General features: G+C 47.2%; 1 protein-coding gene across 1 annotated transcript; it reads left to right on the top strand.

Annotated features, from left to right (window-relative positions):
• The first annotated feature begins 914 nt into the window (after window positions 1–914).
• On the top strand, window positions 915–15826 carry LOC134984185 (zinc finger protein 260-like). Its single transcript, XM_063949811.1, has 6 exons — window positions 915–1279; window positions 2116–2307; window positions 4310–4388; window positions 4508–4605; window positions 4774–4930; window positions 12323–15826. Exons 1-6 carry the CDS (start codon window positions 1202–1204, stop codon window positions 13735–13737), a joined length of 2019 nt encoding a protein of 672 aa, XP_063805881.1. The 5' UTR covers window positions 915–1201; the 3' UTR covers window positions 13738–15826.
• The last annotated feature ends 8347 nt before the right edge of the window (window positions 15827–24173 follow it).

Here is a 24173-nt window from a genome sequence, read left to right on the forward strand (position 1 = left end):
CGGGAATGCGGCGTGCTACACGCCCGCTGTCACAGGAGCGCTCCCAGGCCCAGGATGACGTCTGATGGCAGAGTTGCGGATGACAGTGGAACGCAGGGACCCAGGACGGAGTCCGCACCGGCGGACAGATGTGACCGTGGTGAGTCGATTCCTGAGAGCCCTCCTTTGCTGATTTTTTTTTTTTTTCCAGATAGAGTGGTTCTCAGAACCAAATCTGGGTATCTTCCTAAGGTGGTGTCTAAATTCCACCTTTAATGAAGATATTATAGTCCCAGCCTTCAAAGGGCCAGACTTTTCTGCGGGAGGTGCATCGTTGGACATAGTCCTTGCTTTAAGGATCTACGTGGATCGTACCAGTTCCATCGGAAAAACAGACACTCTCTTCATTCTTTACGGATTTCACAAGAGAGGATGGCCTGCTGACAAGCAGACACTGGCGAGGTGGCTTCGGATGACTATTTCAGAAGCATATTCTCGAGCTGATCTCCCTGTTCCGGCTAATGTCTCTGCTCACTCTACTCATAAGGTAGGTCCTTCATGGGCAGCACAACATGATGCTTCAGCAGAACAGATGTGTAAGGCAGCCATATGGTCTTCCATTAACACATTCATTAGACATCATGCCTTTGATACCTTTGCCTCTCAGGACGCTGAATTTGGGCAAAAGATTCTCCTGTCTAATCAGGAGTGTCCCCACCACTAAATTGCTTTGGGACATCCCAATGTTATCCTGTGGATAACCTGTGGACCGTGCCGGAGAAATATTCGTTACGGTAGACTTACCGTTGATAACGCTATTTCTCCTACGTTCTCAGGATCCACAGGGATCCCACCCTGACACACCTGACTTGAGGATCCTTTCACTCACTACCCTCTTCCTTCTTGTATGGAAGGGTGTGCATATGTGTTCTTCTCGCCTGATTAGGGCTCTCTATGATGCTCCTGCCTTGAACTTTGGAAAAACAACTGATTTGCCTGAGCTAGGAGGCGGGGATATAGGGACGGACCCGTTGCATGCTGGGAGGCCAAAAGCTTTGATCGTATGGTGCCAATCTGCTGTCGCTACCTCATATCCCAATGTTATTCTGTGGATCCTGTGGACTTAGGAGAAATAGCATTATGAACGGAAAGTCTACCATAATGAATATTTCATATAGAAGTATTGAAATTACAGGCGTAACACCGTAGAACATAAAAGAAGATGGACAAGAATAAAAATTTGAAAACAGAAAGTATACTAAATATCACCCTGGAGATAATCTACCTGCTGACTGGGGAGGTGAGTGGATCTGTGATCATCACAGTGACATCATTTATATCTATAGTAATAATACAGGGACATGACTGGGGAGGTGAGGGGGATCTGGGGGTGTCACAGTGATGTCACTTATATCTATAGTAATAATACAGGGACATGACTGGGGAGGTGAGTGGATCTATGATCATCACAGTGACATCATTTATATCTATAGTAATAATACAAGGACATGACTGGAGAGGTGAGTGGATCTGTGATCGTCGTAGTGACATCACTTATATCTATAGTAATAATACAGGGACATGACTGGGGAGGTGAGGGGATCTGTGATCATCACAGTGACATCATTTATATCTATAGTAATAATACAGGGACATGACTGGGGAGGTGAGGGGATCTGGGAGTGTCATAGTGACATCACTTATATCTATAGTAATAATACAGGGACATGACTGGGGAGGTGAGGGGATCTGTGAGCATCATAGTGACATCACTTATATCTCTAGTAATAATACAGGGACATGACTGGAGAGGTGAGTGGATCTGTGATCATCACAGTGACATCATTTATATCTATAGTAATAATATCGGGACATGACTGGGGAGGTGAGGGGATCTGGGAGTGTCATAGTGACATCACTTATATCTATAGTAATAATATCGGGACATGACTGGGGAGGTGAGGGGATCTGGGAGCATCATAGTGACATCACTTATATCTATAGTAATAATACAGAGACTTGACTGGGGAGGTGAGGAGATCTGGGAACTTCACAATGAGATCAATTATATCTATAGTAATAATACAGGGAGATGACTGGGGACAGTGATATTTGATGTTTCCCTCATTTATGCAGGATTACACAGTAGTGAGGAAGACATCCAGTGAGTGTGAGACATCCAGCATACATCCCAATGTGTCGGGAGGACTGAGCACGAGCCAGAGCCCCATCCTGGTGCCTCCACCTCTCTCACTGACACATGAGGGGCACAGTGACCAGAAGATCCTGGAACTCACCAACAAGATCATTCAGCTGCTGACTGGAGAGGTGACTGCTGGGAATGGGGGCATTATACAGTAACACCAGGGGATGTGTCTGGGTGATGACTGGAGAGGTGACTGCTGGGAATGGGGCATTATACAGTAACACCAGGGGATGTGTCTGGGTGATGACTGGAGAGGTGACTGCTGGGAATGGGGCATTATACAGTAACACCAGGGGGCGTGTCTGGGTGATGACTGGAGAGGTGGCTGCTGGGAATGGGATATTATACAGTAACACCAGGGGATGTGTCTGGGTGATGACTGTAGAGGTGACTGCTGGGAATGGGACATTATACAGTAACACCAGGGGATGTGTCTGGGTGATGACTGGAGAGGTGACTGCTGGGAATGGGACATTATACAGTAACACCGGGGGACGTGTCTGGGTGATGACTGGAGAGGTGACTGCTGGGAATGGGGCATTATACAGTAACACCAGGGGATGTGTCTGAGTGATGACTGGAGAAGTGACTGCTGAGAATGGGGCATTATACAGTAACACCGGGGGACGTGTCCGAGAGGTGACTGCTGGGAATGGGGCATTATACAGTAACACCGGGGGACGTGTCCGAGTGATGACTGGAGAGGTGACTGCTGGGAATGGGACACTATACAGTAACACCAGGGGATGTGTCTGGGTGATGACTGTAGAGGTGACTGCTGGGAATGGGACATTATACAGTAACACCAGGGGATGTGTCTGGGTGATGACTGGAGAGGTGACTGCTGGGAATGGGGAAATATAGAGTAACACCAGGGGACGTGTCTGGGTGATGACTGTAGAGGTGACTGCTGGGAATGGGACATTATACAGTAACACCAGGGGATGTGTCTGGGTGATGACTGGAGAGGTGACTGCTGGGAATGGGACATTATACAGTAACACCGGGGGACGTGTCTGGGTGATGACTGGAGAGGTGACTGCTGGGAATGGGGCATTATACAGTAACACCAGGGGATGTGTCTGAGTGATGACTGGAGAAGTGACTGCTGAGAATGGGGCATTATACAGTAACACCGGGGGACGTGTCCGAGAGGTGACTGCTGGGAATGGGGCATTATACAGTAACACCAGGGGATGTGTCTGGGTGATGACTGGAGAGGTGACTGCTGGGAATGGGGCATTATACAGTAACACCAGGGGATGTGTCTGAGTGATGACTGGAGAAGTGACTGCTGAGAATGGGGCATTATACAGTAACACCGGGGGACGTGTCCGAGAGGTGACTGCCGGGAATGGGACATTATACAGTAACACCGGGGGATGTGTCTGGGTGATGACTGGAGAGGTGACTGCTGGGAATGGGACATTATACAGTAACACCAGGGGATGTGTCTGGGTGATGACTGGAGAGGTGACTGCTGGGAATGGGACATTATACAGTAACACCGGGGGACGTGTCTGGGTGATGACTGGAGTGGTGACTGCTGGGAATGGGGCAATGTACAGTAACACCAGGGGACGTGTCTGGGTGATGACTGGAGAGGTGACTGCTGGGAATGGGACATTATACAGTAACACCGGGGGATGTGTCTGGGTGATGACTGGAGAGGTGACTGCTGGGAATGGGACATTATACAGTAACACCAGGGGATGTGTCTGGGTGATGACTGGAGAGGTGACTGCTGGGAATGGGACATTATACAGTAACACCAGGGGACGTGTCTGGGTGATGACTGGAGAGGTGACTGCTGGGAATGGGACATTATACAGTAACACCAGGGGATGTGTCTGGGTGATGACTGGAGAGGTGACTGCTGGGAATGGGGCATTATACAGTAACACCAGGGATGTGTCTGGGTGATGACTGGAGAGGTGACTGCTGGGAATGGGGCATTATACAGTAACACCAGGGGATGTGTCTGGGTGATGACTGGAGAGGTGACTGCTGGGAATGGGACATTATACAGTAACACCAGGGGATGTGTCTGGGTGATGACTGTATCACTGTGTGTGTCAGGTTCCTATAAGGTATCAGGATGTCACTGTCTATGTCTCCATGCAGGAGGGGGAGTATATAGAGGAACACAGGGGTCTGTACAAGGACGTGATGATGGAGAATCTCCGGCCCCTCACATCACTGGGTAAGAGGAGACTGTCATGTATTGTACAGGGGAGAGCAGGTATGGGGGCCCCCTATATACACACATCATCTGATAATCACATATATACACTGTACTCAGTCACTGTGTGTCTCCTACAGATGGGCCCAGTAACAGAGATACCCCAGAGAGATGTCCCCGTCCTCTGTATTCCCAGGACTGTACAGAGGAGAATCACAGGATTCCACAGGAGGATCAGGTAGGTGGGATTTAGGGTCTCCCCAATATACCAAAGTGACTGTCACTATATGATCTGTAGAGAAGCTGTGTGTCTTATATATACACTGATATTTTACAGATAAAACATCAGTTTTATCAACATAAGACATAAATAATATATAATTGTATTGTTATGTGGATTATTTAGAGTGAAGAACTAACTGATATAAAAACAGAAGATATAAAGAAAGAAGCCAAGATGCTTGTGACTTATAATAAGGCAGAAGATACAGAGGGAGAAGAAGAGACATCTATAAGGAGTGTTCAGTGTAATGTGGAGGAAATTCCTACAGATATCAGCAAAGGTGAGCAATAAACAATTATTACAGCCCCTATTATACTCCTGCTCTCCCCCTCACATCATATCACTGTGTGTTACCAGCCCAGAGATCTGACCAGTCTCCTCCCCACACTCTCTGGTGTATCTCATACATCAGGAGACATCAGCCCCTATTATACTCCTGCTCTCCCGTCACATCATGTCACTGTGTGTTACCAGCCCAGAGATCTGACCAGTCTCCTCCCCACACTCTCTGGTGTATCTCATACATCAGGAGACATCAGCCCCTATTATACTCCTGCTCTCCTCCTCACATCATGTCACTGTGTGTTACCAGCCCAGAGATCTGACCCGTCTCCTCCCCACACTCTCTGGTGTATCTCATACATCAGGAGCCATCAGCCTCTATTATACTCCTGATCTCCCCCTCACATCATGTCACTGTGTGTTACCAGCCCAGAGATCTGACCAGTCTCCTCCCCACACTCTCTGGTGTATCTCATACATCAGGAGCCATCAGCCCCTATTATACTCCTGTCTCCCCTCACATCATGTCACTGTGTGTTACCAGCCCAGAGATCTGACCAGTCTTCTCCCGCACTCTCTGGTGTACCTCATACATCAGGAGCCATCAGCCCCTATTATACTCCTGCTCTCCCCCTCATATCATGTCACTGTGTGTTACCAGCCCAGAGATCTGACCAGTCTCCTCCCCACACTCTCTGGTGTATCTCATACATCAGGAGCCATCAGCCCCTATTATACTCCTGCTCTCCCCCTCACATCATGTCACTGTATGTATCCAGCCCAGAGATCTGACCAGTCTCCTCCCCACACTCTCTGGTGTATCTCATACATCAGGAGACATCAGCCCCTATTATACTCCTGCTCTCCCCCTCATATCATGTCACTGTGTTACCAGCCCAGAGATCTGACCAGTCTCCTCCCCACACTCTCTGGTGTATCTCATACATCAGGAGACATCAGCCCCTATTATACTCCTGCTCTCCCCCTCACATCATATCACTGTGTGTTACCAGCCCAGAGATCTGACCAGTCTCCTCTCCACACTCTCTGGTGTATCTCATACATCAGGAGCCATCAGCCCCTATTATACTCCTGATCTCCCCCTCACATCATGTCACTGTGTGTTACCAGCCCAGAGATCTGACCAGTCTCCTCCCCACACTCTCTGGTGTATCTCATACATCAGGAGCCATCAGCCCCTATTATACTCCTGTCTCCCCTCACATCATGTCACTGTGTGTTACCAGCCCAGAGATCTGACCAGTCTTCTCCCGCACTCTCTGGTGTACCTCATACATCAGGAGCCATCAGCCCCTATTATACTCCTGCTCTCCCCCTCATATCATGTCACTGTGTGTTACCAGCCCAGAGATCTGACCAGTCTCCTCCCCACACTCTCTGGTGTATCTCATACATCAGGAGCCATCAGCCCCTATTATACTCCTGCTCTCCCCCTCACATCATGTCACTGTATGTATCCAGCCCAGAGATCTGACCAGTCTCCTCCCCACACTCTCTGGTGTATCTCATACATCAGGAGACATCAGCCCCTATTATACTCCTGCTCTCCCCCTCATATCATGTCACTGTGTTACCAGCCCAGAGATCTGACCAGTCTCCTCCCCACACTCTCTGGTGTATCTCATACATCAGGAGACATCAGCCCCTATTATACTCCTGCTCTCCCCCTCACATCATATCACTGTGTGTTACCAGCCCAGAGATCTGACCAGTCTCCTCTCCACACTCTCTGGTGTATCTCATACATCAGGAGCCATCAGCCCCTATTATACTCCTGCTCTCCCCCTCACATCATGTCACTGTGTGTTACCAGCCCAGAGATCTGACCAGTCTCCTCCCCACACTCTGGTGTATCTCATACATCAGGAGACATCAGCCCCTATTATACTCCTGTTCTCTCCCTCACATCATGTCACTGTGTGTTACCAGCCCAGAGATCTGACCAGTCTCCTTCCCACACTCTCTGGTGTATCTCGTACATCAGGAGCCATCAGCCCCTATTATACTCCTGCTCTCCCCTTCACATCATGTCACTGTGTGTTACCAGCCCAGAGATCTGACCAGTCTCCTCCCCACACTCTCTGGTGTATCTCATACATCAGTAGTCATCAGCCCCTATTATACTCCTGCTCTCCCCTCACATCATGTCACTGTGTGTTACCAGCCCAGAGATCTGACCAGTCTTCTCCCGCACTCTCTGGTGTACCTCATACATCAGGAGCCATCAGCCCCTATTATACTCCTGCTCTCCCCTCACATCATGTCACTGTGTGTTACCAGCCCAGAGATCTGACCAGTCTCCTCCCCACACTCTCTGGTGTATCTCATACATCAGGAGTCATCAGCCCCTATTATACTCCTGCTCCCCCCTCACAACATGTCACTGTGTGTTACCAGCCCAGAGATCTGACCAGTCTCCTCCCCACACTCTCTGGTGTATCTCATGCATCAGGCGCCATCAGCCCCTATTATACTCCTGCTCCTTCCTCACATCATGTCACTGTGTGTTACCAGCCCAGAGATCTGACCAGTCTCCTCCCCACACTCTCTGGTGTATCTCATATATCAGGAGACATGAGCCCCTATTATACTCCTGCTCCCCCCTCACAACATGTCACTGTGTGTTACCAGCCCAGAGATCTGACCAGTCTCCTCCCCACACTCTCTGGTGTATCTCATGCATCAGGCGCCATCAGCCCCTATTATACTCCTGCTCTCCCCCTCACATCATGTCACTGTTGTTACCAGCCCAGAGATCTGACCAGTCTCCTCCCCACACTCTCTGGTGTATCTCATACATCAGGAGACATGAGCCCCTATTATACTCCTGCTCCCCCTCACATCATGTCACTGTGTGTTACCAGCCCAGAGATCTGACCAGTCTCCTCCCCACACTCTCTGGTGTATCTCATACATCAGGAGCCATCAGCCCCTATTATACTCCTGCTCTCCCCCTCACATCATGTCACTGTAATTAGTAGGTGATTCCTTCACTTTATGTTCACACTCACCACCTTCACACAAGCATCACTGTCTCATACACAGCACTGTAACCACACAAACGTCATTGTGCAGTAGCTCCAGTTAATGTATATGATGACTCTGTACTAATACTCTTCATGTTCTGTCCTTATACATCTCCCACATTCTGCTGTTCCCTATGAATGAGCTGCTGATCCCTACTCAATTGCTCTGTCCTGCTGCTTAGTCATGTTGCTACGTCCTGCTCTGTGGTTCTGTCCTGCTGTCCACTTACTCTGTCCTGCTGTATTTCCCTCTCCGTGCTGGTCTACCTGGTAGCCTCAGCCTAAAATATCAGTAAGACACTAACTGCAGGGCTTTACTCCTTAAGGGCAACCACAAGAACCTATAGATGTTCAATTAGCCCATGTGTAGGACACAGTGTTCATTTAGGACATATCTGCTCTGCTTCCATGGCGCGCGCGGGTGTGTGTGTGTGTGTGTGTGTGTGTGTGTGTGTGTGTGTGTGTTTATGAGATGCCTGTGTGTGGGTAATATCTGTGTTGGGAGATATTACCACAGTGTGGATACTGGGTGTACAAGGGGGTTGAGTTTGGGATTGCTAGGGTCAGTTTCGGTCAGGTCAATTATATAGAGGTCAGTGTGGTCACTCATTCTCACCACCAGCATCACAGGACACCCTTGCAGAATCCAACATCCTCTGCATTGCTATGTGATGTTGACCTACCAGAGGCAAGAGGCATGCTGGGTAGATGTGCCATTCTTGCTGCTTCGGTCTTTTCCTCTGGGCTGGTTGCTGGCAGATGTCTAGTCACTGTGATATGTTCCTCTGGGCTGTGCTGGTGTAGATGACACCTGTAGCTGAGCAGCTGGACTCCAGATGATGGAGTTAGAAAATAATGTATGGATTCCACCATCAGGGTCATTCCCTAGGACTACATCAGTTGGGAAACCATCCATGACTTAAACATCTCAAACCCTTTGGCCCATTCCCCAGTCCAGGTAGACCCTTGCCATGGGTACCTCTTGTTCCTTTCCATCTGCCACAGTAACGTTGGTTGGTATTGGAATTGTAGAGCAGTATGGATGTACACTGCTGGGGCAGGGAGAACCAGCTACCCAGGCCCCCCAGCACTGTAGGTTGGCAAGCTATAATTTTGACACTTACTGTTATCCCTGGTGGTCTAGGGAGAATCTGGGGCTTGGACCACCAGCCCACCTCTCAGGAATGATAATAGAATGGCTTCCCAATCAGCCTCCTAAATGAGAGTGCATGAAAAGGCAGAGGAAAGGTTTGCTAACCCAGCCAGCCCCTGGATAACCAAGGTCCGAAGGAGACTCTGCCTGGTTACCTTGGTTGCCTATCTCTGGAGCTATGATTCAGACTGAAGGAAGCACTCTTGGTCCCATAGCAGACTCCTGGAAGTAATTGTAGAGGAAACTTTTTCCCTCCCCAGACAAGCCAGCACCTGGGCTGTGACTAACACCCTGGGTGGACCAAGGCACAGAGAAGTGACCACTCCCCACTGTCCATAAGGGACAAATGTAAAGGTAATCATGCTTTGGGAATGCAAGGCACATGCACTTCAGTTGATTGGGTAAAGACAACAGGGCAGAACTTCCCCCTGTGGTATTGTGTGTTGGATGAGAAAAAAAAAGGTCAGTGAGTCTGTTTAAGGATATATACTTTTTATGACATCAAAAAGTATTGAACTGCTGTAACATCTTGTATGCTGTATCCCCCTTTCAAAAGGTGAGGCATCTTAAAGATTATTAGAGCAATAAACGTCTTGCCTTCATCTTGTGACCAACGGGAATGTGACACCCGCAGTCCCATTCTCCACCTGTTCTGGGCTGAGCCCACTGTCTGCAATCTCCACTCTCTGCCAGTTATCAATACCGGGCCTGGTCAATGACCAGAGGGGATCAAACTGACACGAGTCAGAAGGTGTGTCAGCAGAGTGTCCACACATACACAGCAGCAAGCGGTAACAGGTGCCAGTGGTAGGACCCTGAGTAGAAATGTGGTTCCAAGTGTCACGTGTTAGGAGCCTGGTGGTGGCAGCAAAATAGTGAATTCCTTATTTTCCAAGGTCCTGTTTGACACAAGAACAATTTGTGATCACTTGGCGTTGGCAGTGAGGTCGCATCCGTTCATACTCTTTTTTTTCTTTTTGGACCTTCATCACTAACCAGCTTCCCGTGGTCCCAGTTTGCCCAACTTCTTTTAGCAATTTCCAGGGTAAATTTCACCTCCTTTATCTCTCCATGTTCTGTTACATTCATATTAAGCGATTTACTCACTGTCGGACTAAATAAATCTGCCTTACATGCTAATATAATATGTAGGGACAGAGATAGATATCGGAGGACCTGTTAGTTTAGGATAGCGTATATATTATGTCATGCTAGTTCCACCACTTTCTCCATCCTCTACGTATTCTATTATATATTAAAGGATACACACACAGAGTATAGGTTTGGAACAAATAATTTAATTAAGAATTCAATTTTTGGAGCATAGATGTACAAGATTTTATATCACATTATTTCATACTCCACTTATATTCTGCTTACCTCAGAAGATGACGAGTTACTTTGTTGGTACTTCCTCCAGATTTTCACCATCAGTGATATTTAGGATGAGGTGTTTGAAAAGAAGGACAGAGAAGGTCAATTCAGTCTCTCGATTCTTCCTTTTACCACCCGTGGATCACTTTCAACCCACCTGCATATGGGATGTCACTCACTAGGTGGAGTGGATGGTCATCACTAGCACTTTTGCCTTCAGGCCACATTTTTCACCTGTAGATGTTTGTGCAAGAGGAGAAAAGCTGTAGCCTTACACTGGGAGGTGCAAAGCCCACTGCACTTGGAAAGGAAAGAGGAGAGGAAGCCTATAGAGACAGATGGATACTCACCATAGCTAACCTTGTCACTTTGTGGTCTGCCACATAGCCCTGTGGAGAAAGAGACAACACACCCGCACAGCTTCCTAATCCTCAACTAATTAGTGTACCACCCAACCAGGTGTCTAACGCTCTACACTGATTGCTGACTCTCAGCAGTGCTAGTGTGCAAACAATAACCTGGCCTAACTCTGAGCGTAGTGTACTAACACAACTTCTAGTGGATGAGACTACTTATTAATAATTATGCATGGAGGTGAGAACAGAGAAACAGCAACACATGAAAGGATACGGGTTGTAGAAGAAGCACAACCTTTGGATTTATGTGAGATGGTGGAAAAAAATGGCAGCCTCCTACATGTACAGCCTAAATTCTGAGGTGAGTGATAGACCATTACTCTTTGCTTGTACCTGGGGAACCAGGTGAAAGTCCCCCCTTGGGTGTTATCTAGTGCTGGCTGGCTCCTGGGCTAGGTAGAATAGACTAGGGGTCTACTCTATTTAGGAGGCCTATTTTCTACTTTGTCAGGGAATAATAACTTTATTTCTACTGGATAATGTTTCATGTCATTAAAGAGATATTTATTAGTCATGGACTTGAAATTATTCTGCGCCTTGGACCCCGCACTCAGACCTACAGTGTATTCATGGGTCTTACACCTGACATTACTGTATGCTACAGGCTTATTTCCAAATTTAGTGTGCACCAACAGCCTTGTGCCCATACTCCCTGGTGGTTTAGAGGGTTCTAAGTAAGCAGTGAAGTCCCAAGTGTGTCTACCTAGTCTATAGGGAGAGGCTGCCTTGTATGGTTCTCTTGAATTCCCACCACTGCTGGCCTCTCCAGTCCTCAGCTTCCTTCTTGGCTTTCACTGTTAGCCGTGGTTCTCAATGCTTAGCTGCCTCCTCAGAGTCTTCTCCTTCTGGCCTATTATTTGCCATTATAATTACTCCTTCCAGGCGCTCTTCTTTCTTGATGTGCCACCTGTGGACGGAGCTCTCCACAATCCCGGCTCACCACGTCTGCTCTGGATTGGCTGTCTACTAGCAATGCCTCGTATTCCAAACCAGGGATAGCATGTTTGAAATAAGAGCCACTCATTGGCTGTGCTTGAATCCCTTTGGTTTTGAGCGTGCTATTGCACCAAGGAGGACACAACTTGTGTGCCTCACATGGAGACATTATCTCCAGATCTGACATCCACAGGAGTTATGGGTAAGAGGTAAACACCTTCATCTGCTGGGCTTCTCATGCACTCTGATGGGGACCCAGCCAGACTCTCATAAAACTCCCCTTGTTTCTTTCTTCTCCAGTATTATGTTTCTGAGTGTGTGTTTCTGAGTGTGAAAGGCAGCACACCGAAAATATTGCACATGAGGCTGTACTAAGCACACACCTGAGAATAGTGGTGAGGTCATATTGTGATTAATGATGCCTCTATTAAAGAAGACTTGGTTAACTATTTTATTTCCACCAGATGGATGCAATACAAGGAATACCTCTGAGGGACATCTTGTTTGGTCTCCAGATTGTAAATTAGAAGATAAGAACATCACACGAGGATCTCCAGAAGAAAACTGCATTAAACTAAATATACATCCAGCACTTCACAGTGCAGATATATCATCTGATCCATCTATTATTGAAGAATGTTCTCCTGGTAACTCACATACTACTGCACCTAGTACAGGTCATTGCGGTGATACAATAATTTCCTCTTCTAAAATTGGGAAATGTTTTACACATAAACAAGCTCTTGTTAAACATGTGAGCAGTCACGTAAGTAAGAAGCCTTTTCCATGTTCTGAGTGTGGGAAATGTTTTACACAGAAATCATATCTTCGCAGACATCTGATGCGTCACATGCGTGAGAAACCATTTCCATGTTCTGAGTGTGAGAAATCTTTTATAATGAGATCACGTCTTGTTATACATGAGAGAAGTCACACAGGTGAGAAACCATTTCCATGTTCTGAGTGTGAGAAATCTTTTATAATGAGATCACGTCTTGTTATACATGAGAGAAGTCACACATGTGAGAAACCATTTCCATGCTCTGAATGTGGGAAATGTTTTCCATGTAAAAGTTATCTTACTATACATGAAAGAAGTCACACAGGTGAGAAACAATTTCCATGCTCTGAATGTGGGAAATGTTTTCCATGTAAAAAAGATCTTACTATACATGAAAGAAGTCACACAGGTGAGAGGCCATTTCCATGCTCTGAGTGTGGAAAATGTTTTACTCAGAAAATACATCTTGTTATACATCAGAGAATTCACACAGGTGAGAAACCTTTTCTATGTTCTGAGTGTGGGAAATGTTTTACAAACAAATCAAATCTTATTAAGCATAACCTAAGTCACACAGGTGAGAAGCCATTTCCATGTTCTGAGTGTGGAAAGTGTTTTATACAAAAATCAGAACTTGTTGCACATGAGAGAAGTCACACAGGTGAGAAGCCATTTAGATGCTCTGAGTGTGGGAAATGTTTTACACAGAAAGCAAATCTTCTTAAACATCAGAGAACTCACACAGGTGAGAAACCATTTCCATGTTCTGAGTGTGGGAAATCTTTTGTAGAGAAATCAAATCTTGTAAAACATCAGAGATGTCACACAGGTGAGAAACCATTTCCATGCTCTGAGTGTGGGAAATCTTTTGTGCAGAAATCATTGCTTGTTATACATGAGAGAAGCCACACAGGTGAGAAACCATTTAGTTGCTCTGAGTGTGGGAAATGTTTTAAAGCTCAGTCTTCTCTCTTTGCACACAAAAAAGTTCACACAGATGAGAAGCCATTTCCATGCTCAGAGTGTGGGAAATGTTTGAAAACGAAATATTCTCTTTTTACACACATGAAAATACACACAGGTGAGAAGTATCACTGACCTGAATTGAGAGTGTTGTGAACTCGGGGATTCTTCCGATGGTCGGGAAGAGGAACCACAGCTGGGCCGGAGTAGAGATAGCCGGATATAGGTTTTCCTCATGCAGAACTTTTAACAGTTATAATTGATGTCAAATGCAAAGAACTTTATGATGAGAAGGGTCGGGCACGATGCTGAGGCACATAGAAGAATGGGAACTTGTGAGCAATGTTTAAAGACACTGAAGAAATGAAGGACTTGTGAGCGATGTTTAAAGACACTGATGAACTCGTGAGCGATGTTTAAAGACACTGAAGAAATGAAGAACTTGTGAGCGATGTTTAAAGACACTGATGAACTCGTGAGCGATGTTTAAAAACACTGAAGAAATGAAGACCTTGGGAGCGATGTTTAAAGACACTGAAGAAATGAAGACCTTGGGAGCGATGTTTAAAGACACTGATGAACTCGTGAGCGATGTTTAAAGACACTGAAGAAATTAAGGACTTGTGAGCGATGTTTAAAGACACTGATGAACTCGTGAGCGATGTTTAAAGACACTGAAGAAATGAAGAAATTGTGAGCGATGTTTAAAGACACTGATGAACTCGTGAGCGATGTTTGAAGACACTGAAGAAATGAAGAACTTGTGAGCGATGTTTAAAGACACTGATGAACTCGTGAGCGATGTTTAAAGACACTGAAGAAATGAAGACCTTGGGAGCGATGTTTAAAGACACTGGAGAAATGAAGAACTTGTGAGCGATGTTTAAAGACACTGGAGAAATGAAGAACTCGTGAGCGATGTTTAAAGACACTGAAGAAATTAAGAACTTGTGAGCGATTTTTAAAGACACTGAAGAAATGAAGAACTTGTGAGCGATGTTTAAAGACACTGGATAAATGAAGAACTTGTGAGCAATGTTTAAAGACACTGAAGAAATGAATTTGCAGGCAGACACCTAGAATGCAGGGAGCACTGGTGTTCGCCACAGTGGAGAGACGATACTCAGGCGCCGGACACAGACGAGCATACGCTTTTGAAGTTCCCGCTTTGCCCTGATTGGCGGAGAGGGGAGCAAGTGAAGTCACCCGCTCACAACACCTATGTGGGCACCAGGTGCAATGGCGGCACCCTTGCTCCGGAGGATCGCCGGGAGCAGCGCCGGCCAGACGCCGGGGCCCGGAACCCACCGGAGGCCAGAGCCGCCAGGAGAGCCAGCGAACACGCAGGGATAAGCGCGGCGGCCGTGATCCCCGATGTGTGACAAGAAGTAGCCATTCATGTTCTCTGATTGTGGGAAATGGTTTACACAGAAATCAGCTTGTGTTACACATGAGAGAAGTCACACAGGTGAGAGGCCATTTCCATGATCTGTGTGTGTGGAAATGTTTTACATAGACATCAGAGTCGTCACACACAGGAGAGAAGTCATTTCTGTTTTCTGAGTAGGTATAAATATAGGGGGTGGGATATAATGGAGTCCAGGATTGCCAGATGTGCGGTATGCCTGGCTTATCTCTGATGCTTTTTAAAGGGGTAATAAACTCATTTGCATATTAGTATAAGGGGAGGCAGCCATCTTGGGTATGCGCAGTTGCTATTACAGGTAATCAGTCATATCGATCCATGCCCCTTTGGAGCTTACAATCTAAATTCCATATCACACACCGGGTTCCAATTTTTCTCAGGTTCCTCTTAATCTACCAGTCTGGTGTTGAACTTAGTGGTATGAAACCGTAGTATCCATTGGCAACCCATGCAAACATGGCAAGAACGTACAAACTCCACACTAATAGGGCCTTGGTGGGAATCCTACCTGAGCAATTCTAATCACTATGCCGCCATACATAGTAAGAGTAGTCTATATAAGTGATGGGAAAGTATAACCAAATGTGCAGAGTGTATTTAAAAACAAAAAACAAAACAAACAATATGTTTTTATTGAGTTTTTGATGAGCAATAACATTTACCGCACAATAAACAACAAGCTGAACAATTTGTGTGGCCTCTTTCACTTTAGCAATTTGTTATACAAGCAGCGTATGACGTGGTTGTAGACAGTTATCCGTTTGGAAATTGGTCCCAGATATCCCTCCCATTGTAACTCGAGAGAAGGCAGGTCAGCTATGATTGGCCTGCAATAGATTAGCTTACAGGACAGATACTAGTTGGGTATGGTATGCCGCCGCATTTGCCACCCAATGTATCCAGCTGGCTGGTCTGGTGCTCCATAAATGCCATGTGGTATTGGCGCAATTGGTTGAGGGAGATGGCGATCTCTTCCAAATTGGGAAAGTTGGGCTGTGGCCTAGGTGGTGGTGGTAATGGCTGCTGTGGCGGTGGAATAAGAAATATGACATAAATACCCTTGTAATGGGGACTAAAAATAACCTACACTAATCTGTAACACCTACCAATGCATGTGCTTAAAAACCATGCTAGCTGGGGTGGTGACCGGATAATCATGAGTAGAGGAAGAAGGAAATGCTCTCTCCAAGCCGGAGTAGCAGCAGGAAATGCTGGCTAGCCCAACACGTGGAGCCACGGCTACAGGACAGAGCGTGCAGCTGCAGCGGACTACCGGGTGAGACTCGGGAGGGAGGTGGGCGGACACAGCGGCAACGGAACGTGAGAGGGATACATCTCTGACCCAAGAAGAGGAGGTGGCTGTGGGAGATCAAGGGAGCCACGTGAAAGCTTCGGGATAGGACTTCCCGTATGAGAGCCGGGTCAGCTAGCAAGACTGGGCTACAGAGACCCGCAACACCGTCCCGGCCCCAGTCTTGTGCCTGGAGTACCAGAGAGGAGGCCAGGGGAGCCACAAATAAACACCAGCCGCTGCCGGTGCCAGAACCCATAAACCCCACACTCCTTCCCAGAAGCCACCATGGTAACCTGAAGTGTGAGGTCAGGAGGGAAGTGGAGAGAGGAGGGCGACCCTGAGTACAGAGCATTGTACTACAGGCAGCCTGGAGAGATCCAGAAAGGTACTTGGTGGGAAAGAACTGGGGTTTGAGGGGGGAACACTAGCCCGGGGGAGGAGAAGGGGTTATAAAGATTATGAACTATTTATATCTAAGAATATCTCCAACCCAAGTTTTTTTTAAACCCTCCCAAATGCCAATAAATAAACAAAAAGATAGATTGTCTACATCCCCACATTCATGAACAAACTCCCCCCTGTCACAACTGAGGGCCTGAGCTGACGGGAGGCAGCCTCAGTTGTAGGGGCTGAGATGTACCGGAACCTGGGAGGTTGTATCAGACCCCTGGACATGTAAGTAACATGAACAATAACTGCCCGAAGGCGTGACCACGACAACTTAGATAAAAGTCAATGATGTTTATTATGACAACTCCGCATCACAGCAGCAATAAAAGAAAACGTAAAAGTCAGCAAAGAATAAATACAGTTCCTGAGTACTACAGCATGGCAGGAGCCACAGGGCACTGGTAGTGTGAGATAGTTCTTATGATCTTCTAGATGGAAAGTCCTTACCAGGCCCGGCTGTAGCAATGGAGATAACCCAGGATTGTACCAGCTGGTGTTCCAGGAAGAGCTGGGTTGCTGAAGGTAAAACAGCTGCTGTGGATACTGGCTGGAACCAGACTGTTGTTAGCACGGAGTGGATACTGGCTGGAATCAGTTAAATAATAAATGAACTTTGGGAGCGATGAAATGTGAACTGAAATGTAGAACTTGAGAGCGGAGAAATAATAATTCCGGTGGAGAGTGGTAAAGTGTAGAAAGGACACCGGCCCTTTAAGGGAAGCTGTACTCTGCTGGAAGCTGAGGCTGGAAGCAGGTAGTGTTGTAGCTGGAAACAGATGAATCCACAATGGATTGGAGAGTCAGGCTACACCGCAGGTGGAATGCTGGTGCGGGTCTCTATGGTGGAAGTCTTGAGACAGGAGCTGGAACCTGGAAGACAATCATAGAAGAGAGACAAACAGGAACTAGGTTTGACAACCAAAGCACTGACGTCTTCCTTGCTCAGGTACAGCTTACTTATACCTGCAGCAAGGAAGGGGTTGGCTAGGCAATTATGCAAATCAACAACACAGACAGCAGATTGGTGGAAATGATCAGATGACAGAATCCAAGATGGCTGCGCCCATGCAGACACTTGGAGGGAAGTTTGGTTTGTAATCCATGTGGTCTGGGAAACAGTAATGGCGGCGCCGGCCACCGGAGACAGGAGACGCCAGGCTGATAGATGCACATTTAACCACGCGGGCACAGCGGAGGCCGCGGCTGATGAAAAGACCACTCTGCATGTGGAAACTCAGGAACAGCGGAATCCGGTCCTGGAACGCTGAGCCCGCCTTAGGAGGCATCTGAAGGGTAAGTAATGGCGTCCAGATACCCGGATCGTGACAGCACCCCCCCCTTTAGGAGTGGCCCCAGGACACTTCTTAGGCTTTAAAGGAAACTTTGCGTGGAAATTTCGGACCAAGGCAGGAGCATGGACGTCAGAGGCATTGGTCCAAGAGCGTTCTTCAGGACCATAGCCCTTCCAGTCAATGAGATACTGAAGTTGACCGTAACGGTGACGTGAGTCCAGGATCTTGGCCACTTCATACTCAACGCCTCGTTGAGTTTGGACTTTCGGAGTTGGTGGAAGTGAGGAATGAAACCGATTCAAGATTAGCGGTTTCAACAGGGAAACATGGAATGTCCTGGGTATTTTTAAGAAGGGAGGTAACTGGAGTCTGTAAGCAACAGGATTGATGACTTGATCAATTTTAAAAGGACCGATGTAGCGAGGTGCAAACTTCATACTGGGAACTCTTAACCTCAAATTCTTCGTGGATAACCATACCCGATCACCCACCTTGAGAGCAGGAACTGCTCGACGCTTCTTATCCGCAAACTTCTTGTACCTGAACGATGCCTTGAGCAGAGCTGATCGTACGCTCTTCCAGATATTGGCAAACTGATGCAAGGTGATATCCACTGCGGGAACAGAAGTTGCTGGAAGCGGTTGGAACTCAGGGACTTTAGGGTGGAATCCAAAGTTGGTGAAGAATGGTGTTGAGGAAGATGAAGAATGATACTGGTTGTTATGACAGAACTCGGCCCAGGGAAGTAATTGAACCCAGTCATCTTGAGAGGAGGACACATAGATGCGGAGGAAGGCCTCCAAGTCCTGATTCACCCTCTCAGTTTGACCATTGGTCTGAGGATGGTAAGCCGTGGAAAACTTTAACTTGACTTGGAGGACTTGACATAAACTTCGCCAGAATTTGGCTGTGAATTGAACTCCTCGATCTGAGATAATTTCTTCTGGAAGACCGTGGAGTCGGAAGATCTCTTGTATGAATACTTGAGCCAACTTGGAAGCTGACGGAAGACCGGTGAGAGGAATGAAGTGTGCCATCTTGGTGAACCGGTCAACTACCACCCAGATGGTATTGAACTTGTTGCACATGGGCAAATCTGTAATAAAATCCATCGACAAATGGGTCCATGGTCGACGGGGAACAGATAGTGGAACCAGTTGCCCCGCAGGCGACTGGCGGGATACTTTATGTTGAGCACACTTTGGGCAAGATGCAATAAACTCCAAAACGTCCTTTTTCAGAGTTGGCCACCAATAGGACCTAGAGATAAACTCCAGGGTTTTTTGGATACCTGTATGTCCGGCAAAACGGGAAGCATGGGCCCAATGCATGAGCTTCTTCCTTAGTGTCGGCTTCACAAAACTTTTCCCTGATGGGGGCGTAGAGTCCATCCCTACCGTGGAGAATGCCAACGGATTTATAATAGGATGCTTGTCTGAAGACTCTGACTCATTTTCTTGCTCCCATGAGCGGGAAAGGGCATCGGCCTTGCGATTCTGAGAGCCCGGACAGAACTGGAGTTTAAAGTCGAACCTGGAAAAGAAAAGTGCCCATCTGGCCTGACGAGGGTTGAGACATTGTGCGCCTTTTAGATATAGAAGGTTCTTGTGGTCTGTAAGGATGGTGATTGAATGAGAAGCTCCCTCCAACAGATATCTCCACTCCTCTAGAGCGAGCTTGATGGCTAGCAACTCCTGGTCGCCAATGGCATAGTTGCGCTCCGCTGGGGAGAACTTCCGTGAGAAGAAACTGCAAGGATGTAAATGACCATCTTTAGCCCTCTGAGATAACACCGCTCCTACTCCAACGGAGGAGGCATCCACCTCTAAGATGAAAGGAGAGTCGATGTCAGGCTGTTTCAGGACAGGTGCAGAGATGAACCTCTGTTTTAAAAGATGAAAAGCTTGCATGGCTTCTTCAGACCACTTGGACGGGTTAGCACCCTTCTTGGTGAAAGCAGTAATAGGCGCCACAATGGTGGAAAAGTCTCGTATAAACTTTCGGTAATAATTGGCGAACCCTAAGAACCTCTGGACCCCTTTGAGGGTTAAGGGTACCGGCCAATCCTGGATTGCTTGTAGTTTCTCAGGATCCATCTCTAGTCCGGAACCGGACACAATGTACCCTAGAAACGGAATGGACTTGACTTCAAAGACGCATTTCTCTAATTTGCAGTAGAGATGATTGACACGGAGACGGGACAGAACCTCCTTTACCCAGAAACGATGTTCCTCTAAATCGTTGGCAAAAATGAGGATATCATCTAGATAGACCACGACATGACGGTATAGAATGTCTCTGAAGATCTCATTGACGAAATGCTGGAAGACAGCTGGAGCATTGCTCAATCCGAAGGGCATGACGAGGTACTCATAATGTCCGTCACGGGTGTTAAATGCGGTCTTCCACTCGTCACCCTCACGGATCCGGATGAGATTGTATGCACCTCTCAGGTCCAGCTTTGTAAAGATGGTAGCTCCGCTAACTCTGTCAAAGAGCTCAGTAATCAGGGGTAAAGGATAGCGGTTCTTGATGGTAATGTCGTTCAAACCTCTGTAGTCGATGCACGGCCGCAGACCACCATCTTTCTTCTTTACAAAAAAGAAGCCTGCGCCGGCTGGAGAAGAAGAAGGTCGAATGAACCCCTTTGCTAGGTTCTCTTTAATGTATTCCTCCATAGAATGTGTCTCGGGGAGAGACAACGGATAAGTTCGGCCTCGAGGTGGAACCTTCCCTGGAACGAGATCAATCGGGCAGTCCCATTCTCTATGAGGAGGAAGGATATCAGCAGAAGCTTTACTGAACACATCCGTGAAATCTTGATATGGAGGAGGTGGAACATCAGACGACCTGGGGGAGGAAGAACAGACAGGCAACACTTTAAACAAACATGTCTTAGTACAGGAGGAACCCCATGCCAGGATTTGCGTAGTCGTCCAATCAATTGTAGGATTGTGAAGACGGAGCCATGGAAGGCCCAGGACCACAGGATGTGTGGCTCTTGGAATCACTAAAAATGAAATAAGTTCGGAATGAAGAACTCCCACTCTCAGACGAACTGGTAGAGTCCTTAGAGAAATAACTGTATCAAAAATGTTACTGCCATCCACAGCAGTTAAGGAAAAGGACGAAGGAAGTCTCTCGGTGGGTAGGGACCACCGTTTAACATAGGCTTCAGTAATAAAGTTCCCAGCTGCTCCGGAATCCAGGAGGGCAATGACGTTCTGATAACGTTGAGCAACTTGAAGCGAGACTGGGAGGTTACAATCTTGAGGAGATGGAGAGGAGATCATTACTCCTAGCCGGCCCTCTCCTTGGCGAGCTAGGATTTGGAGTTTCCCGGACGTTTGGGACAGGCATTAATGGTGTGAGACGGAGCTGCACAATACAGACAGAGAAACTCGGAGAGACGTCTTCGGCGCTCAGCAGGAGTTAAACGGGAACGGCCAATTTGCATGGGTTCATCTGTAGTTGGTGACAGTTGGCGAGGAGGAGGAGTAGAAGATTTTGGAGCAGATGATCTTCCACGCTCAGTTGCTCTCTCTCTGAAACGTAAGTCAACTTTCGTACAAAGTGAGATTAGCTCATCTAACTTGGAGGGTAAGTCTCTGGTAGCTAACTCATCTTTAATACGCTCGGATAAACCATGCCAGAATGCAGCATACAGGGCCTCGTCGTTCCATGCCAGTTCGGATGCCAGGATCTGGAACTGTATAAGATATTGTCCTACAGTACGTGATTCCTGGCGTAAACGGAGAATCTCAGACGAAGCTGAAGTTACCCGGCCTGGCTCGTCGAAGATGCGCCTGAATGTTGACACAAATGCAGTGTAAGAAGATAGCAGGGTGTCGGACCTCTCCCATAACGGTGATGCCCAATCAAGGGCTGAGCCACTGAGAAGAGAAATAATGTAGGCAATTTTTGTACGGTCACTGGGAAAATTGCCAGGTTGTAGCTCAAACTGAATCTCACACTGGTTGAGAAATCCCCTGCAGAATCTTGGAGATCCGTCAAATTTTGCTGGCGTTGGAAGATGAAGACGTGGAGCAGAAATGGGTAAGGTGGGTGGGGTTATAGCTGGAGTCACTGTGGTTGACGCACCAGACGCGCCTGATCCACGGAGAGTTGTCTGAATCCCATCCAGCCGAGTAGAGAGATCCTGGAGACAGCGGATGATGTGGCCCTGTGCAGCCTCCTGATGTTCTAGTCGGGCTGCCAGTTCTTGCATCGGCCTGGCCGCTTGATCCTGGTCTCCGGCTGGATTCATTAGGTCAGTGCTTACTGTCACAACTGAGGGCCTGAGCTGACGGGAGGCAGCCTCAGTTGTAGGGGCTGAGATGTACCGGAACCTGGGAGGTTGTATCAGACCCCTGGACATGTAAGTAACATGAACAATAACTGCCCGAAGGCGTGACCACGACAACTTAGATAAAAGTCAATGATGTTTATTATGACAACTCCGCATCACAGCAGCAATAAAAGAAAACGTAAAAGTCAGCAAAGAATAAATACAGTTCCTGAGTACTACAGCATGGCAGGAGCCACAGGGCACTGGTAGTGTGAGATAGTTCTTATGATCTTCTAGATGGAAAGTCCTTACCAGGCCCGGCTGTAGCAATGGAGATAACCCAGGATTGTACCAGCTGGTGTTCCAGGAAGAGCTGGGTTGCTGAAGGTAAAACAGCTGCTGTGGATACTGGCTGGAACCAGACTGTTGTTAGCACGGAGTGGATACTGGCTGGAACCAGTTAAATAATAAATGAACTTTGGGAGCGATGAAATGTGAACTGAAATGTAGAACTTGAGAGCGGAGAAATAATAATTCCGGTGGAGAGTGGTAAAGTGTAGAAAGGACACCGGCCCTTTAAGGGAAGCTGTACTCTGCTGGAAGCTGAGGCTGGAAGCAGGTAGTGTTGTAGCTGGAAACAGATGAATCCACAATGGATTGGAGAGTCAGGCTACACCGCAGGTGGAATGCTGGTGCGGGTCTCTATGGTGGAAGTCTTGAGACAGGAGCTGGAACCTGGAAGACAATCATAGAAGAGAGACAAACAGGAACTAGGTTTGACAACCAAAGCACTGACGTCTTCCTTGCTCAGGTACAGCTTACTTATACCTGCAGCAAGGAAGGGGTTGGCTAGGCAATTATGCAAATCAACAACACAGACAGCAGATTGGTGGAAATGATCAGATGACAGAATCCAAGATGGCTGCGCCCATGCAGACACTTGGAGGGAAGTTTGGTTTGTAATCCATGTGGTCTGGGAAACAGTAATGGCGGCGCCGGCCACCGGAGACAGGAGACGCCAGGCTGATAGATGCACATTTAACCACGCGGGCACAGCGGAGGCCGCGGCTGATGAAAAGACCACTCTGCATGTGGAAACTCAGGAACAGCGGAATCCGGTCCTGGAACGCTGAGCCCGCCTTAGGAGGCATCTGAAGGGTAAGTAATGGCGTCCAGATACCCGGATCGTGACACCCCCAGCCAAAGAATTTAGATATATATCGACTACATCCAAGGAGGAAAATATGGACGAACACATTACACTCCGTAAAATGCTTCAACTCATGAGCAATTTAAAACTCGGCTGATTGTGGCACACAAATCTTCTCGAGAAGAAGACTTTTTTTCTGTGATGAAAATAATAGATCAAGGGGGAGCTGTAGATGTAGCATATCTAGACTTTAGTAAGTCATTTGACACTGTCCCACATCGCAGACTGCTAAATAAACTTGAAAGCATAGGGGTGGATTATAAAACAGTTAAATGGATAAGAACCTGGTTGCAGGATAGGAAACAGACAGTTGTAGTAAATGGAGTGCAATCTATGGAGGGAAATGTTACCAGTGGAGTAGCCCAGGGATCTGTACTTGGACCAGTTCTCTTTAATATCTTTGTTGGTGACATTGCAGATGGTATTGAAGGGAAGGTATGCCTTTTTGCAGATGATACAAGGATATGCAACAGGGTAGACACACCGGGAGGGGTAAAACAAATAATTGATGACCTAGGTAGGCTTGAGAAATGGTCGAGAACATGGCAACTACAGTTTAATGCTAAAATATGCAAAAATCATGCACTTGGGTCTCAAAAATCCAAAGACTA

Source organism: Pseudophryne corroboree (assembly GCF_028390025.1).
Source record: "Pseudophryne corroboree isolate aPseCor3 chromosome 3 unlocalized genomic scaffold, aPseCor3.hap2 SUPER_3_unloc_4, whole genome shotgun sequence".
In the NCBI taxonomy this organism is placed as follows: Eukaryota; Metazoa; Chordata; class Amphibia; order Anura; family Myobatrachidae; genus Pseudophryne; species Pseudophryne corroboree.